General features: G+C 41.7%; 1 protein-coding gene across 4 annotated transcripts in view; it reads right to left on the reverse strand.

Annotated features, from left to right (window-relative positions):
• MAN1A1 (mannosidase alpha class 1A member 1) overlaps nt 1–18,783 on the reverse strand; it is a 242,319-nt gene that overhangs the window by 34,404 nt on the left and 189,132 nt on the right. For all 4 annotated transcript variants that reach the window (XM_056566448.1, XM_056566445.1, XM_056566447.1 and 1 more), the window contains exons 6-7: nt 12,870–12,993; nt 8,940–9,033 (exon numbers count right to left, since the gene is read on the reverse strand). In XM_056566448.1, the coding sequence (XP_056422423.1) occupies nt 8,940–9,033; nt 12,870–12,993 (218 nt within the window). The remainder of the gene's footprint in view (nt 1–8,939; nt 9,034–12,869; nt 12,994–18,783) is intronic.

Genomic DNA, 18,783 nt, shown 5'->3' on the forward strand with positions numbered 1-18,783 from the left:
TAATACCACCACTGATTCTTAATTATGATTACTATATGCACTTAATTAAAACAATAGGTATATTTCTGATGAACCATTCCCTTTAATGCTTTAAAGAGACCCTGTAAAGAGACTATGTCCATCAAGTTCAACCAGGGAATTAAGGGGTAGGGGTGTGGCGCGATATTGGGGAAGGGATGGGATTTTATATTTCTTCATAAGCATTAATGTTATTTTGTTCCAGGAATGTATCTAATCCTGTTTTTAAAGCTGTTAATTTTTCCTGCTGTGACCAGTTCCTGAGGTAGACTGTTCCATAAGTTCACAGTTCTCATGGTAAAGAAGGCGTGTCGCCCCTTGAGACTAAACTTTTTCTTCTCCAGACGGAGGACAGTTTTTCTCCATATTTTTTGTATGGGCCATTAATATACTTATATACGTTTATCATATCCCCCCTTAAACGTCTCTTCTCAAGACTAAACAATTGTAACTCCTTTAATCGCTCCTCATAGCTAAGATGTTCCATGCCCCATATTAGTTTCTGCACCCTTTCCAGCTCCACAGTGTCCCTTTTATGTACAGGCGACCAAAACTGAACAGCATATTCCAGGTGAGGCCGTACCAATGCTTTAAATTATTATCATCTCGGACTCTGCTACATGTCATTCTAGCTGGGCAGAGCGGCCGCCCGGCTCATGAATATTCATGAACTTATCCTCGTAGTCTAACTCCTTTTTCTAGGTCTGGTGGAGAGGGCCGCGCATGGGGGAGAACGCAGCTTCCGGGTGTACGGAACGCGGCGCATGCGCGGCCCTCCCCACCAGACCTAGAAAAAGGAGTTCGATTACGAGGATAAGTTGATGAATATTCATGAGCCGGGCAGCAGCTCCGCCCAGCTAGAATGACGTGTAGCTGAGTCCGAGATGATAACACCTCCCACTGAGTCCCAAGGCAGGGAATAACAGAAAACTAAAAATAAAGATATCTGAAGAACCGCTGAACCATTTTTAACCAGGTAAGAAGCGTTTTAATCAGGATCACCTGCACTACAAGCCTGTGTAACAGGTTTAGTGCGGGTGATTCTGATGACAGATTTCCTTTAAATGAGTCACTATCTGACTCCGGTCGGCTCATTAAAGTAAATGAAAAGCTACACGGATCCTGCTGGAATATGGAGTGCCCGGTTATACAATTTCCGAGCCGGATCCTGAAACTGTAGGAAGCAAAGGTAATGTGAATGCAGCCTAACTGCAGTCAGCATAACAGTGGAGTAGTTTTGATTAAGAGGGAGATTAATATTTTTATACTAAGGTGAACAGAATGGAGATCCCCTCTAAAAGTTGAAGATCCATAGATGCTAGTCTACACCTGCTGAGCATTAGGTGGGATGCTGGAATTGTGTGTACAAAACAACACTATGGCACAAACTTTGTTGCATGAAAAGAAAAATTGCATAAACATATACTTAACTTCTGTTAAGCAGACTCTGAAATAAATGTTTCCTATTGTGTGGTTCTTAATATATGTATACACCCACCAATTGGGATTAGAGCCCCATGAATGCAGAGCTTGCTTTTACTTATAATGCACTCTCCAGGATACATGGGAAATTTGTTTTTGAACCACCTACACTGCGGTGAATATTAACAGCCATATATAGACATATGTGGGAAGATTGTGATTACCTGACAGGAGTTAAATCAAGTATTTAAAAGGCACAAGAAAAGTTAAGAAAGTTATACCTAGTATACTGAAGGTTGAAGAAATGTCATTTTTGTGACCTATAAGTTTTCTTGGCCATTTTATGCACAAAGGTACACATTATAAATTACAGAAAGTGACTATTCTGCAGGCACCGGAAATATAATGGGACCTCAGCTGTAGATTTATATTAAATCTCACTTTTTTGGGGGAGAATACCTTGGGGGAATACCAGAAGGGCTTGTTTTTTTGCGGGACCAATTGTACTTTGCATTTGTTTTCAATTTCACCACACAAATATTTATTTTTGGTTTCAGAGCATATGCTATGGAAAAGTGAAAGGTGTCATTACAATGATGCTAATTCGTTTTTTCTTTTTTTTTACGGCATTCACCTTGTTGTCAAACTAAAATGTTATTTCGATACTTTAGGTACCACACATCTGTATAGTTTTGTCATGGTTTACTAATTTAAAAAAAACTTTTTTTATTTTTATTTTCTGACCCTAACTTATTTTTTAATATACTGGCTGTATGAAGGCTCTTTTTTGATTGTCGCATGCCAGCTATTAGTGGCAGCCCTCAAGCTGAAATCGACAAAAGGCCATGCGGTATGGAGCGGTCTCGAGTAGAGATGAGCGAACTTCCAGTAATTTGATTTGTCACGAACTTCTCGGCTCGGCAGTTGCTGACTTTATCCTGCATAAATGAGTTCAGCTTTCAGGTGCTCCGGTGGGCTGGAGACTCTCTCCTAGGCCTGTATCCACCTTTTCCAGCCCACCGGAGCACCTGAAAGCTGAACTCATTTATGCAGGCTAAAGTCAGCAACTGCAGAGCCGAGAAGTTTGTGACGAATCGAATTACTGGAAGTTCGCTCATCTCTAGTCTCGAGTCAGGAGCCTTGCTTCATACTCCATAAACAACGCCGTACTTTTCAAACTTGTCTTGTCGGTCTGGCTCTGGTTGCCCGAAGCAGGGCTAAATGCCTGAAAAATTCACCCACCTGGCACTGCATGTCCGAGGCATCGGGTGATATAATTTCCACAACTCCTTACTTGCTAAAAAAAAAAAAAACAACATATACTGCACAATACAGTGCAAAGGTCTGCACTATTTCATCCAGCAGAAAAACAGAATGTCTGATGGAAACCACTTTGAGGCCAAAACACTTTGGCCTCTCTCGGGTGAATGGGGTCTATGGATATTTGCCATATGCGCTGGGAGATCTCTCTATACATATGGCTAACAAATGCCACAAAAAAAAGTCTGAAAAAACCCTTAGATTTTCTTTTTACCAGCAATTTGGCTTGTGAAACAAATGAAAAAAAGATTGTTAATGACAGCATACAGAGGTATAACTTGGTGTCTGATTATGGGGCAGTGGGCATTTGGGACACCTCAAGCATGAGGACACAAGTGCAACTATTATTTATGTACCCCCTATAGTTATGCCCCGAAAGCATATGTTTTTTTTTTTTTTTTTTTTAGGACCTTAAGGACCCGGGGTTTTTCCGTTTTTGCACTTTTTTCCTCCTTACTTTTAAAAAATCATAACCTTTTCAACTTTGCACCTAAAAACCCATATCATGACTTATTTTTTGCACCACCAATTCTACTTTGTAATGACAGTCATTTTACCCAAAAATCTACGGCGAAACGAAAAAAAAAATCACTGGGACAAAATTGAAAAAAAAAAAAAAAGGCCATTTTGTAAGTTTTGGGGGCTTCTGTTTCTACGCAGTACATTTTTCGGTAAAAATGACACCTTATCTTTATTCTATAGGTCCATACTAGAGATGAGCAAACTTACAGTAAATTCGATTCGTCACGAACTTCTCGGCTCGGCAGTTGCTGACTTTAGCCTGCATAAATGAGTTCAGCTTTCTGGTGCTCCGGTGGGCTGGAAAAGGTGGATACAGTCCTAGGAGACTCTTTCCTAGGACTGTATCCACCTTTTCCAGCCCACCGGAGCACCTGAAGGCTGAACTAATTTACGCAGGAAAAGTCAGCAACTGCCGAGCCGAGAAGTTCGTGACGAATCGAATTTACTGTAAGTTCGCTCATCTCTAGTCCATACGATTAAAATGATACCCTACTTATATAGGTTTGATTTTGTCGTGCTTCTGAAAAAAATCATAACTACATGCAGGAAAATTTATACGTTTAAAATTGTCATATTCTGACCCCTATAACTTTTTTTATTTTTCCGTGTATGGGGCGGTATGAGGGCTCATTTTTTGTGCCGTGATCTGAAGATTTTAGCGGTTCCTTTTTGTATTGATCGGACTTGTTGATCGCTTTTTATTCATTTTTTCATTATATAAAAAGTGACCAAAAATACACTATTTTGTACTTTGGAATTTTTTTTGCGCATACGCCATTGACCGTGCAGTTTATATTTTTATAATTCGAACATTTCCGCACGGGCGATACCACATATGTTTATTTTTATTTACACTGTTTTTTTTTTATGGGAAAAGGGGGGGTGATTCAAACTTTTATTAGGGGAGGTGTTAAATGATCTTTATTCACTTTTTTTTTGCAGTGTTATAGCTCCCATAGGGGACTATAACACTGCACACACTGATCTTTTACATTGATCAGTGGTTTCTCATAGGAAACCAGTGATCATGATTCTGCCGCTTGACTGCTCATGCCTGGATCTCAGGCACTGAGCAGTCATTCGGCGATCGGACACCAGGAGGCAAGGTAGGAGACCCTCCTCGTGTCCCAGAGCTGTTCGGGATGCCGCGGAAATCCTGAACAGCCCCCTGAGCTAACGGCAATGTTTTACTTTCACTTTAGACGCGGCGTTCAACTTTGAACGCCGCGTCTAAAGGGTTAATAGTGCACGGCACCGCGATCATTGCAGATGTGTGGGAGGGAGGAAGATTGAATCGTGGGATTTGTAGTCAAAAAAAGAAAAGTCAAACAGGAAATACTAGTTCACAAACAGCTAGCCACAGTGTTATGGTAATCTCACAACATAGCCATTTAGCCCTAAGACAAGCGCAGATCCTTCCTAAGCATGTCTAATACTGTCTGCCCGGTACGTACTAAAATCAACTTATGCTGGATAACTGATGAATGATAGGACAAGAGTAAGCACAAAGGAGTGCTAATCCCAACATCAGTTACTGGACTATGTTCATGCCTGTGCTTCAGCTAGGACAAAGATGATGCTGCAGCTAAACAGGATTATGTTTTGGGTGGTATGTTTTTTTTTTTTTTTTTTTTTTTTTTATAAGCCATGATTATTACAAAAAGGAAATAAAATTTTCTTATGACGTATATTAGAAAGGATAATATCAAGATGTTCAACACACACACACACACATATATATATATATTTTTGTATCTAACAGGACTCATTTAAAATAAAAAAAGGTGGGTAAAAGGGGTTGTGAAATAATCTTTCCAGATTAGTGGACCTTTTAAAACTGCATCTTGTTAATGGAACAAAATAATCTTTATTGGTCCCTTGGTTACTGGTCACAAACCAGAAACCTTTCTGTTGTGGCAATTACTATTAAGAATAGAGTATGAAAAAAAAAAAAGAAAAAAAAAATTATATATATATAAATATATATATATATATTTATTTTACGGTATATTTAGGATAGACAAAAAGGTGAATAAAAGGCACAAAGTTTGCTTTGTTAATGCTCTGTAGTTTTTATCCCCCTGTATTCTTGTGCTCTGTGTGACTATCTATAAATGCTTACAGCCAGAGTGGCTTCAAAGTGACCAGTAACTGGGAGAGAAAATCATTAAAGACAGCAGTATTTTACAGGCTGTGAATAAAGTGTTCCTTTTCTAACAAAACCACTTTTTAACTTGCAGAAATGATAAAATACAATGACTGATCTGTATATCCTAGTACAATGTGCTTATTTTTGTCTAGTCTTAGTAAACTGGTTGATACAAAGTAGTAGGTATTGGACAGATGAACAAGTTAGGTCTGTATATTTCTATTTACAGTAAGTCAGTGGAGCCAGTCACCCTATAATGAGATGGACCGAGTGTTTAGCTAAGGAATGAAAGTGTCGTGCTCTTCTCCCAACTATATCTAGAGATAGGAGGTCTCAGGATTGTGGCCTTGACCGAATAAATTAGTACTCCGGTGGAATTTTTTTTTTTTTTTTTTTTTTAATCAACTGGGGCCAGAAAGTTAAACAGATTTGTAAATTACTTCTATTAAAAAAAATCTTAATTCTTCCAGTACTTATTAGCTGCGGAATACTACATAGGAAATTCTTTTCTTTTTAGAAAACCGTGCTCTCTGCTGAATCATGAGCACAGTGCTCTCTGCCGACATCTCTGTCTATTTTAGGAACTGACCAGAGCAGCATATGTTTGCTATGGGGATTCTCTCCTACTCTGGACAATTTTGCACCTAAAAACCCATATGCTGCCTTTTTTTTTCACCACCATTTCTACTTTGTAAGGCATTTTACCCAAAAATCTACAACGAAACGGAAAACAAAATCCTTGTGCAACAAAATTAAAGAAAAAATGCAATTTTGTAACTTTTGGGGGTTTCCGTTTCTATGCAGTAAATTTTTCGGTAAAAAGGGCTAATTTTCTGCACTATCGATACCATTTTTGTTTTGATTGGACTTTTTGTTTGCTTTTTATTCATTTCTTTATGGTATAAAAAGTGACCAAAAATACGCTATTTTGGACTTTGGAATTTTTGTGCGTGTACAGCATTGACCATGCGGTTTAATTAACAATATATTTTTATGGTTCAGACATTTACGCATGCGGCGATACCACATATTTATTAACTTTTTTTATGCAGTGTTATAGCCCCCTCTAGGGGCTGTAACATTGCATATACCGATTGCAAGCACTGTTCAATGCATTGCCATAGGAATGCATTGATCAGTGTTTTCTGTGCTTGATTGCTCAAGCCTGGATTTCAGGCTATGACCAATGAAACGCTGACTGGACTGCCGGGAAGAAGGTAAAACACCTCCCGCTGCCCGCCGCGGTGAAATCCCGAATAGCTCAGCTGAGTTAACCGACAGTATATTCTCCTGTTTCAGATGCTGCAATCAACTTTGGAGTTAATACCGGCCATCAGCCCGATGTCCGGTATTAGGCCCGGATGCTGGTTGCTGATAGCAACCGGGACCCCGCAGAAACGAAGCACACTTCGCTTCTGAGCACACTTCACAGATCGGGAGCCGGCCACAGGACGTAAATATACGTCTGTAATCGTTAAGGGGTTAATGATACCTTCAAATTTTTGAAATTTTCCAGACTGAATGACCTTCACATCTTTTAATATGATGGACTGTCGTTTCTCTTTACGTAGTTGAGTGGGTCATACCATAATGTGGTTTACACCAGTATCTGAATAGGGCTAAACACTGTATGGAACAGTGCACCAATCTTCTCCACAACACAAATGATTATCTCAAAACTGTCACTAACAGAGTTTAATAACTCTCCCCATATGAATTTCAAATGTACGCCTCTCCCTTGTGGTTATACGAATGAAGATGTAAATGGATGTCAGCAAGTGAACAGGGAGCGTACAGTGTACACAATACCAGTATCTACCTAATGTTTTCATTCTGAACGAAATAGGGAAAAGAAACGTCCAGGCATTTTTTTTTTCATAAGCATCCACAAATGGTTTACAATGCTGGGGGCTTATTCAATTTATCTATCTTGCAGTACAGTAGAATAGGTCAATGACCATAAAATTGCATTGCAATAGTTTCTGGTGGCAAATTTATATACCGTATATACTCGAGTATAAGCCGACCCGAGTATAAGCCGAGACCCCTAATTTCAACCCAAAATCCCAGGAAAAGTTATTGACTCGAGTATAAGCCTAGGGTGGGAAATACCTCATCCCCCCCTGTCATCATCCAGACCCGTCATTAACATCCTCATCATCATCCCCTTGTCATCATCCCACACATCCCCCCTTCATCATCCCCTTATCATCCCACACATCCCCCCTTCATCATCCCCTTATCATCCCACACATCCCCCCTTCATCATCCCCTTATCATCCCACACATCCCCCCTTCATCATCCCCTTATCATCCCACACATCCCCCCTTCATCATCCCCTTGTCATCCCGCACATCCCCCCTTCATCATCCCCTTGTCATCCCGCACATCCCCCCTTCATCATCCCCTTATCATCCCACACCCCCCCCTTCATCATCCCCACCCCACTTCATCATCCCCACACCTCCCCTTCATCATCCTCTTCTCATCATTCGCCCTCAGTGGTCTTCAACCTGCGGACCTCCAGAGGTTTCAAAACTACAACTCCCAGCAAGCCCGGGCAGCCATCGGCTGTCCGGGCTTGCTGGGAGTTGTAGTTTTGAAACCTCTGGAGGTCCGCAGGTTGAAGACCACTGCGGCCTTCAACATCATCCAGCCCCCCTCTCACCCCCTTTAGTTCTGAGTACTCACCTCCGCTCGGCGCTGGTCCGGTCCTGCAGGACTGTCCGGAGAGGAGGTGGTCCGGTGAGGAGGTGGTCCGGGCTGCTATCTTCACCGGGGGCGCCTCTTCTCCGCGCTTCCGGCCCGGAATAGAGGCGTTGCCTTGACAATGACGCAGAAGTACGTTGGCAATGAACGCACCTCTGCGTCGTTGTCACGGCAACGTGACTATTCTGAGGCCGGGCCCGAAGCGCTTAGAAGAGGCCTCCCCGGTGAAGATAGCAGCCCGGAACCACTATCCCACCGGACCACCTCCTCACCGGACAGTCCTGCAGGACCGGACCAGCGCCGAGCGGAGGTGAGTACTCAGAACTAAAGGGGGTGAGAGGGGGCTGGATGATGTTGAAGGCCGCAGTGGTCTTCAACCTGCGGACCTCCGGAGGTTTCAAAACTACAACTCCCAGCAAGCCCGGACAGCCGATGGCTGCCCGGGCTTGCTGGGAGTTGTAGTTTTGAAACCTCTGGAGGTCCGCAGGTTGAAGACCACTGCGGGTGGGGGAGTTCACTCGAGTATAAGCCGAGGGGGGTGTTTTCAGCACGAAAAATCGTGCTGAAAAACTCGGCCTATACTCGAGTATATACGGTATACATACACACACGTTTAAGTATATTATACCTCAGTAAAGGGCTAAAGCAGTCCCTGTGCATAAAAACACTGCATCTACAGTAGTAATAGTGAGATATACATAACGTTGCCATTGTGCCATTTTCTGTTCGTACAGGCTATGTAGACACTGATATAAACATATTTAGTTCTAATTAGCATTAACAGGTAAGCATACTTACGTTGTCCCCATTGGCCACTGCTGGGATTCAGGTAGTTTGGATAAAGCCCTTGTGGTTTATCCAATCGACTTAACACTTTACGAATATTCATTACCTAAAATAAGCATTGATATTTGAGTTTATTAACCAACAGTAGAGTCAAGTATTATGTTAACAAACAGACATTGCCTAGTCGAATAGATACAGATTAATTGCTCTATAGATGGAGAACATGGGGGCGATTTATCAAAACCTGTCCAGAGGAAAAGTTGCTGAGTTGCCCATAGCAACCAATCAGATCTCTTCTTTCATTTTTCAGAGGCCTTTTCAAAAATAAAAGAAGCGATCTGATTGGTTGCTATGGGCAACTCCGCAATTTTTCCTCTGGGCAGCTTTTGATAAATCTCCCCCAATATGTTTATAAATGACAAAATGTGATAAATCTACTGTTTATTATTCTCTTTGGAGAACTGCCATGCACTGGATTAGGAATAAGCGTAAATCCTGTACACAGATACTAAGCATCATAAATATTGTCGCTCTAAACTTCACTTCGTAAAACTGCACAAATATGGGGCCCAGATAACCAAGTTACACTTATCAGTCAAAAGGTCCCAAGTATTTCACGCTGCACAGCGGGAAATATGCGTATTCTGCACTGAGAATACACAAATGCCAAGCCAGCGGCAGCCCTGTGCGTTCAGTGAGGTTTGGGGGTGGTGTCGAGCAGCCCTGCACCCCCCCCCCCCAATCCTCACTGAACACACAGGGTTGCCACCAGCTAGCTCTGTTTATATGCTCCGTGCACAATACGCAGCCTATTTCTAGCTACACAGCACATTTTGCACAAAGTGAAATACGCTGTGTTAGCGCTACATGGGACCGTAGCCTAAAGGGGTATTCCAGCCCCATAGAATCAAGTGCACACGGAACATTCACTTGTTGTTCATTACATTCCCCTCTTGACAAGACCAACTGAGTTTTTAAAGAGATATTACTGATCTCCCACAGCTGTAGTTCTGGGACCCCCACACCCCTCTCTGATGGATTTACTGTATAGCCAATGATGGGCTGAACAGGAGATTTCTGTGAGGATATTATCTCAGCAACAGGGGGTTGGCTTTAGGTGAATATAGTTTATTTTTATAGCTCCGTGACTAACAAGTTTTTCTGGTGCTGAAATAACCCGTTTTAAAGTACTGACGGGTGAAGTGAACACCATTGATCATCTTGTGACTCTTGTCAATGCCTGTTATATACCCCCCCCCCCCCCCTTTATGTGAACGTTCAGTTACTAAGGCTGATGGGTTGGGAAAAACAGGTAAACATAAGATGCTGAGAGAGAATGGCTAAACGGTGATATCTAGACACTGTTTTAATGGCAAGCAGGGGACCTAGATAATATTAGGCAGGGGTTTTAATGTTATGGCTGATGGTACAAGTGATCTTTACCTCAAGCTTTACCTGCTGAATAATCACTGGTTCTAAAATACTAATAAATCTGTAAGAGACCAAGTGCAAAGTGCTTAATGGATCCTCCTGCTACTACACTACAGTATGGAGACTAAATATTTTTAGCCTATACCAAACCTCAGCGTGCCTCACATATTTTTTTTAATCAATCTCAAGAGCCTAACTTTACAACTCTTCAAGGTAAAATATTAAGCATAATAGGGGAGATAATATTTATATAGTGTACACAGATGCCGCAGCCCTGTCCCCACTGGGCGTCACAATCTAAATTCACTCAAATCCCGAGTACCCGGAGGAAACCCACACAGATGCGGATGTTGTCCTTGGTTGGAGTTGAACCTAAGACCCCAGTGCTTACCACTTAAAAGTAAAACAGTTGTCATAGCAACCAGCTTCCAAGCTTTCATTTCTCTGAGTTTTTTTTTTTTAAATAAAAGCTGGAATCTGATTGGCTGCTATGGACAACTGCTCCATTGTTCATCTGCACAAGGTTTGATAACTCTTCCCCAATAGTCTGAAAAAACATATGATTTTATAGTCTCCTAAAGGCGGCGAGCAGAAAGTGTAATAGAAATGATAAGAACTTCTCGCCTGGAATCCACAGTTCATTAGGGTGTACTACCACGCTGCTTGTAAATGACAAAGCACAGCAGGCACTAGGCTTTCCTACTGTCAACACAGTGTTCAAATGTAGAAATCTTTAAAGGCACTGGAGTGTGGTAACATAACATGAGCCAATGCAATCTTCACTGGGAAGCTTCTGAGAGAACTGATCAAAATATTACAAGCATAACACTTTAAAGGAGGACTACCAGAAGTCTCTAGTGGATTTTAGAAAGCCAACTATCTAGTAAGTAATGCGGAGGTTTCCAGGACAGGCTTTGAGAGACAACTTTGCTCCCTTTTATTCTCCATGTATTCTCCCTTTGTATTTTATTCTCATCTATTTTATTCTCTCTTTCCTGTTAGCGCAGATAGTTCATTCTCATTAGAGATGAGCGAATTTATAGTAAATTTGATTCATCACAAACTTCTCGGTTCGGCAGTTGATGACTTTTCCTGCATAAATGAGTTCAGCCTTCAGGTGCTCCGGTGGGCTGGAAAAGGTGGATACAGTCCTAGGAAAGAGTCTCCTAGGACTGTATCCACCTTTTCCAGCCCACGGGAGCTCCTGAAAGCTGAACTCATTTATGCAGGATGAGTCATCAACTGCCGAGCCGAAAAGTTTGCGACGAATCGAATTTACTGTAAATTTGCTCATCTCCAATTCTCATCATAACAGTGGGCCATTTTAGAAACCAGTCAAATTTCACTCATTTTTGACATTTACATTCTTAGAATAAAATAAAAAAAATTGGCTTCTGAAAGCTTGGTATGAGACCCCGGGGTTGTATGGTGAACTGGCAACATGCTACTTCAAGGGTTTATTCACACATACAGTATCCTACACCTTTTCGATGTTGCAGGTTTGATGTGTTTTACACTGAAGTTTGCAGCATAAAATCTGCAGCTTTAAATCCTAAACCTCAAATATGTACACGATACCCTACACGTGCTGTATTTTGCTGCACAGAGGTTGAAATCGGGGGTGACAAGTACATTGCTAACATGATGCTGCAGCCAAACACTGGCTTTAGCGGACGCATGCTGTACATCTAGGACACCCCCACAACAGAACCGGAGGGAACCGCCACAGCTATGGTGCTGCTAGAATAAACAGCAGAATTATTGGGAAGGATTCTTTTTTCCCTTGAGTTACAGCCTCTATACAATGTTAAAAATACAACAAACCCCAATAAAGTGTCTGATCCAACGTTTAACATAAATTAAATCAAAAGAGAACACATACGTTTTCAGGTCAACATATACAGACACAAATACAGAGTACAAATACAGATAAAACACTGAATGATATTAAAATTACAAACAAAGATCTAATAGTCACAATGGACCAAGACTGAAGGCGGTGGCTAAGGTAAGTAATACAATGCAAAATGCAAGGGAAGGCATGTTCTGAAGTATGTGATGCAATTTATCTCAAGGATGAAGCAGTAAGCAAAATGTCAGGTTCAGCGTGTGGCTAAGTAAGCACCTCGTTTCCCACTGGGGTTTACAGGTTTATAATTACTTGTTACTACTTTATTAATTGTGTAAAGCTTTTTACTTGAGATAAATTGCATCGCTGTGGGTTCTGCCACATACTTTTAGGGTAGATCAGAACATGCCTTCCCTTGCATTGTGAATTGTATCCCTTACCTTAGCCACCGCCTTCAGTCTTGGTCCATTGTGACTATTACTGTGTTTGTAATTTTAATATCATTCAGTGTTTTTTTTTCAGTATTTGTACTAATAAAATGGATCTGTTGATCTGAAAACGTATGTGTTCTCTATACAACGTTTCACAAAGCCCAGCAAGTGTCGACAGCCATTACACAGATGTCTGACTCTTTTAAAGAATTTTTGTACACAAGTACTAACCTTTTCAGCAAAAACAGGATTCCCAGATACTTCACTTAAATGAATAAACTCCAAGTGTAGGGTTCCAAACTCCGCCAAGATACTGCTGCCTCCAGATGCCCAAGGCCAATTTCGACCAATACCACTAAAAAGCAGGCAGAGAGATACAGTCAGAGGCAGATAAAGTGTTTAAACCACAAACTTACAGTAGATCAACTATATTTCACATAAAATGTTAATAGCATATTTGCATAATATATCATTTTGGTGTTACAAAGGACATAAAACATATCAAAACCTCTGCCAGTGCTCCCTGTGCAGGCAGTATCCTGCATTCATAGTATTCCTGCAGGAATGACATGTCAAAGGAACCAGTGGTGAGCAGCGGGAACAGAGAGAAATTAGAACGGCAGCTGAAGGGTATTAAGACAGGAGAGTATGGTTTATATTTTTTTATTTATTGATTCACTCAAAATAAATGAGCATGAATACCCCTTTAAGGTCTTTTTTATACATTTTTATAAACAGTACAACTTCACAAACTGCATTTTTTTTTCCATTTCAGGACATTTAAGCGGAAAACGGTCATAACGCTACATTGCATTGCTGTATAAATTTCATGTTTAATGATGGATTTTCTCCAGTACGTACTATATTATTGCCATTTTACTGGGTCCTAAAATCTGGGGGCAGCTGTGGACTGTGCAGTAGAGTATACATTTATGAGGATTCTGCTTATTTCATCAAAACAATTCAGGCATTACTATACACTGCTATATAGGATGCACCGGCATATAAGACGCACCCAATTTTAAAGGTGCATAATCTAGAAAAAAAAAAAAAAGATTCTGAACCCAACAGTGATCTTCAACCTGCGGACCTCCAGATGTTGCAAAACTACAACTCCCAGCATGCCGTTGGCTGTCCGGGCATGCTGGGAGTTGTAGTTTTGCAACATCTGGAGGTCCGCAGGTTGAAGACCACTGGTAGGAGGTAATACTCACGTGTCCCCGCCGCTCCGGACCCGTCACCGCTGCCCTGGATGTCGCTCCAGCACTGTCGCCGCGTCCCCGGGGTGTCCCCGCCGCTCCGGTAGTAGTCTTCCCCAAGATCCACGCTCTCCATCGCCGTCATCACGTCGCTCCGCACGCCGCTCCTATTGGATGACGGGACGGCGTGTGCGACGACGTGATGACGTTGAAGGAGAGCGCCAGCCATGCAGGGGATCCCGGCCCGGAGCAGACACCGAGGATGCAGGTAAGTTCCCTCCCGGTGTCCTGTAAGCTGTTCGGGACGCCGCGATTTCACCGCGGCGGTCCCGAACAGCCCGACTGAGCAGCCGGGTTAGTGTCACTTTCGCTTCAGACGCGGTCATCACCTTTGATCGCCGCATTTGAAGAGTTAATACAGGGCATCACAGCCGTTGATGGCTGCCGGGACCGACCCGATAGGTGTGTATTCGCCGTATAAGATGCACCAACTTCCACCCCCCCCCAGTTTTGGGGAAGAAAAAGTGCGTCTTATACGGCGAAAAATATGGTAGTTGTGGTAAGATAGAGAGATGACTAAAGTGCTCCTGCACTTTTTTAAACGGTGTATCACTATATCACTACATTGTCTGCTACAGTGTTCATTACAAACCAAAGTTAAAGAAGAAGTATCATGTAAAAAAAAAAATTATAATTATCCCCTATCCAAAGGACAGGGGATAAGTTTTAGATTGCGGGGGGTATGTATCACTTGGTTGCAGTTATTGTTGTGCTTGACATTAGTGCATTTCTTAAAAAAAAAAAAAAAAAAAAAAAAAAAAAAAAAAAAACAGAGAAGGAACATTTGGTTAGGCCTCAAAGTATGGTTGATCAAACATTTGAAGGCAAGAGATGCTTGGCAATGTGTGCGACTTCATCCACTATATCGAGAGACTTAAAAACACAAGAAATGAAGTGGCTTGAGGGCTTCAACAAAGAAACCCTTATATATCAAATTATATATATTTTAAAGTTGGACAAAAACAGAACTTCAATATGAGAGATACAAAAGAAAAGAAAATAGGTGCAAAGGGGAAATGTATCAAAACCCGTGCAAAGGAAAAAAACTGTTGCCAATAGGAACAATCAGATCCCCTTTGTTTTTCAGAGGTCTTTTTAAACTAAAAATAAAACAATCTGGTTGCTATGGGTAACTGCAACACTTTTCTGCTACACAGGTTTTGATAAATCTTCCTTAAATTGTGAGAGGTAATAGAGAAGTCTTAAAGGGGTACTCCTGTGGAAAACTTTTTTTTTTAATCAACTGGTGCCAGAAAGTTAAACTGATTTGTAAATGACTTATTAAAAAAAATCTATACCCTTCCAGTACATTTTAGCAGCTGTACAGAGGAAATTCTTCTCTTTTTGAATTTCTTTTTTGTCTTGTCCACAGTGATCTCTGCTGACACCTGATGCCCGTATCAGGAACTGTCCAGAGCAGTATTGGTTTGCATTGGGGATTTTCTCCTGTTCTGGAACATTCCTGATACGGGCATCAGTTGTCAGCAGAGAGCACTGTGGACAAGACAAAAATAAATAAAAGTTTCCTCTGTAGCATACAGCTGCTAAAAAGTAATGGAAGGGTAAAGATTTTTTAATAGAAGTCATTCACAAATCTGTTTAACTTTCTGGCACCAGTTGATTTAAAAAAATAAATAAAAAAATATATTATATCTATCTATCTATCTATCTATCTATCTATCTCTCTCTCTCTCTCTCTATCTCTCTCTCTCTCTCTCTATCTCTCTCTCTCTCTATCTATCTATCTATCTATATGTTTTCCACCGGAGTAAGTTGTATAAAGCGACACCTGATTGTCAGCCAACTGCTGTGGATTGAAAAGGGATTTTGGATTTCTTATTGGTTCGCTGATACATGTGAATGAAGTTCCCATAACCCATATAGTAAAATATCCGGCTAGATAACGGCTCAGTTGTTGCTATATAACTGCTGAGCATTAATGTGGTTAGCGCTTTTCTGTATGATTAAACAATGGTAAAAATCTAAGGTATAAAAAGATAAGTTCTCCGCTTGCCACATGCGTACTGCTAAATTATTTCACAACTGCTTTGTATGATAACAGAATGGGAAGCTCAATTGCACTGTTTTGCCATGGTTCAGCTCTTACAAACTCATTCTTACAGAACTGGGAAATGGGCCAATTTAAATCATGTAAAATATTTACAACAGCTTATTACTTTACTACTTGTTGCTTTCCGAGCTTTTCACATATTTTCTAAACCTCAGAAAAGCCTCAATGTCTAATTTCAGATGTACAGCCAAAACTAGTTAAAGAGGGATCTCTTATGACAATGTTTGGGCATCCGAGACAGTGGCAACCGCTGACTCAGCTCTGAACATTTTGAAATAACCCAAAGACGACAGCCAAACAGCTATTAACAAACAGATAAATCATTCACTTGGAGCATCATGACCTCAAATGATTCTGAATTTAAACAAAAGCACTGCCATGGTTGCATGGAGCAACTCCATTGTGCCTGAGCTCATTTTGTAAATTGTATACTATAAAAGGAAAACAGGAGGTATTCTAGGAAAACACACAGTATATCCTGAAATAACAGATAAGAGAAATGATGGAAGGCAAGAAAATAACATTTTACTAAATTTGATCATTTTCTATATGGCCACTTTTTAAATCATCACATTGGACTATTTTCATTCTTACAAATACAAAATTCAACAGGTAAATTCAAAATTCAACAGGTAAATTCAAAATTCAACAGGTACTCTGATATCAGCAATGCAACTTTTTGGTAGAACAATTATCGATTATGAGAAAAGTTTCCAACGGTTTTCAGGACTATTAGTTGGCCAGCTAATCCCCTAAATTCACATACACATAGGGATCATCCGTGTATACAGTATATGCGACTGTGGTCCCTGGCAGCCTGTGCCTATCCTTTAGATAGGAGATAAGTTGCCCTGCGCCAAATAACTCCTTCAAAGTAGTACAATAACAGAAAACCTATATAAATTGAGTATTGTTTTAACCGCATTAAGCTTTAAGAAAAAAACAGGTAATTTTTTCCATAAAGTGCACTGCATAAAAACAACCCCCCCATAAGTTGTAAAATTGCGTTTTTCTTTATAATTTTTCCCCACAAAACACTTTTCTTTGTCATACATTTTACAGTAAAATGAAAGTAGTCATTACAAAAAAGTGGTGAAATACACTGCTCAAAAAAATATAAAGGGAACACTATGATAACACATCCTAGATCTGAATGAATGAACTAATCATATGAAATACTTTACATAGCTGAATCTGCTGACAACAAAATCACACAAAAATTATCAATGGAAATCAAATTTATCAACCCATGGAGGTCTGGATATGGAGTCACACTCAAAATCAAAGTGGAAAACCACACTACAGGCTGATCCAACTTTGATGTAATGTCCTTACTACAAGTCAAAATGAGGCTCAGTAGTGTGTGTGGCCTCCACGTGCCCGTATGACCTCCCTACAAGGTCTGAGCATGCTCCTGATGAGGTGGCGAATGGTCTCCTGAGGCATGTCCTCCCAGACCTGGACTAAAGCATCCGCCAACTCCTGGATAGTCTGTGGTGCAACGTGGCGTTGGTGGATGGAGCGAGACATGATGTCCCAGATGTGCTCTATCGGAATCAGGTCTGGGGGACGGGCGGGACAGTCCATAGCATCAATGCCTTCCTCTTGCAGGATATTCGGCTTCAGAAGAACCCGGCTCACGGCGCTGATCGACCAGACAGGTAAGTTTGCTAAAAGAGGATTTATTGACCAGAATACAACGCGTTTCGCTGTGCATGCGCGTTATTGTGTATGTGATTACACAACCACCCAGGGTGAGCAGTTAATTTATATACTAATCTCACTCTTTGGGTCCAAACAATATTCTATGGAGCGCTTACTTCCTTTCCTCTTGCAGGAACTGCTGACACACGCCAGCCACAAGGTCTAGCATTGTCTTGCATTAGGAGGAACCCAGGGCCAACCGCACCAGCATATGGTGTCCCAAGGGGTCTGAGGATCTGATCTCGGTACCTAATGGCAGTCAGACCCCCAAAGAAATGCCACCCCACACCACCAAATCGATCAAGCTGGAGGAGGTTGCAGGCAGCAGAACGTTCTCCACAGCATCTTCCGACTGTCACGTCAGTCACATGTGCTCCGTGTGAAACTGCTCTCATCTGTGAAGAGCACAGGGCGCCAGCGGCGAATTTGCCAATCTTGGTGTTCTCTGGCAAATGCCAAACGTCCTGCACGGTGTTGGGCTGTAAGCACAACCCCCACCTGTGGACAGCAGGCCCTCATACCACCCTAATAGAGTCTGTTTCTGACTGTGAGTGGACACATGCACTAGGGCTGGGTGGTATACCGGTTCATACCGAATACTGAAATTTTTGTCCTGCACGATATAAATGTTTCCCCATTCCGCAATTCCGGTTTGGCCCCTCTCCCTCAGGAATGAATTATCAAGCCCAGCTCTGCGCTGTCCCCATCAGAGAACTAATCATATGTGACCCACGAGCGCTGTTCTGTCCCCCCCCACCTCTAAATTAATTAACAGCCCAGCGCTGTGCTGTCCCCATCTGGGTAAATACTCACATATCACCCCCAAGCGCTGACCTCCTTGTCCTCCTGTTTTTTGCGGGCCGCCGGCACTGACACTCTATACTGTATGCTGTATCCCTATGCCCGGGCTGCTAAAGATAAACAAAATAAGCTTTAACTCACCTTCCCCGTCGGTCCGGACTTGCTTCCTGGGGATGGGAACGTCAGACAGCCGTCAGCCTATCACTGGCCGCAGCGATGTTCCGCCTCGGCCGGTGATAGGTTGTGTGCACTGTCATATAAGGAGCCTGCTGGCTCCTTACATGAAAGTGGGCTAAGCCTATCACCGGCC

This window comes from Hyla sarda, chromosome 3 (genome assembly GCF_029499605.1).
Source record: "Hyla sarda isolate aHylSar1 chromosome 3, aHylSar1.hap1, whole genome shotgun sequence".
NCBI lineage: Eukaryota > Metazoa > Chordata > Amphibia > Anura > Hylidae > Hyla > Hyla sarda.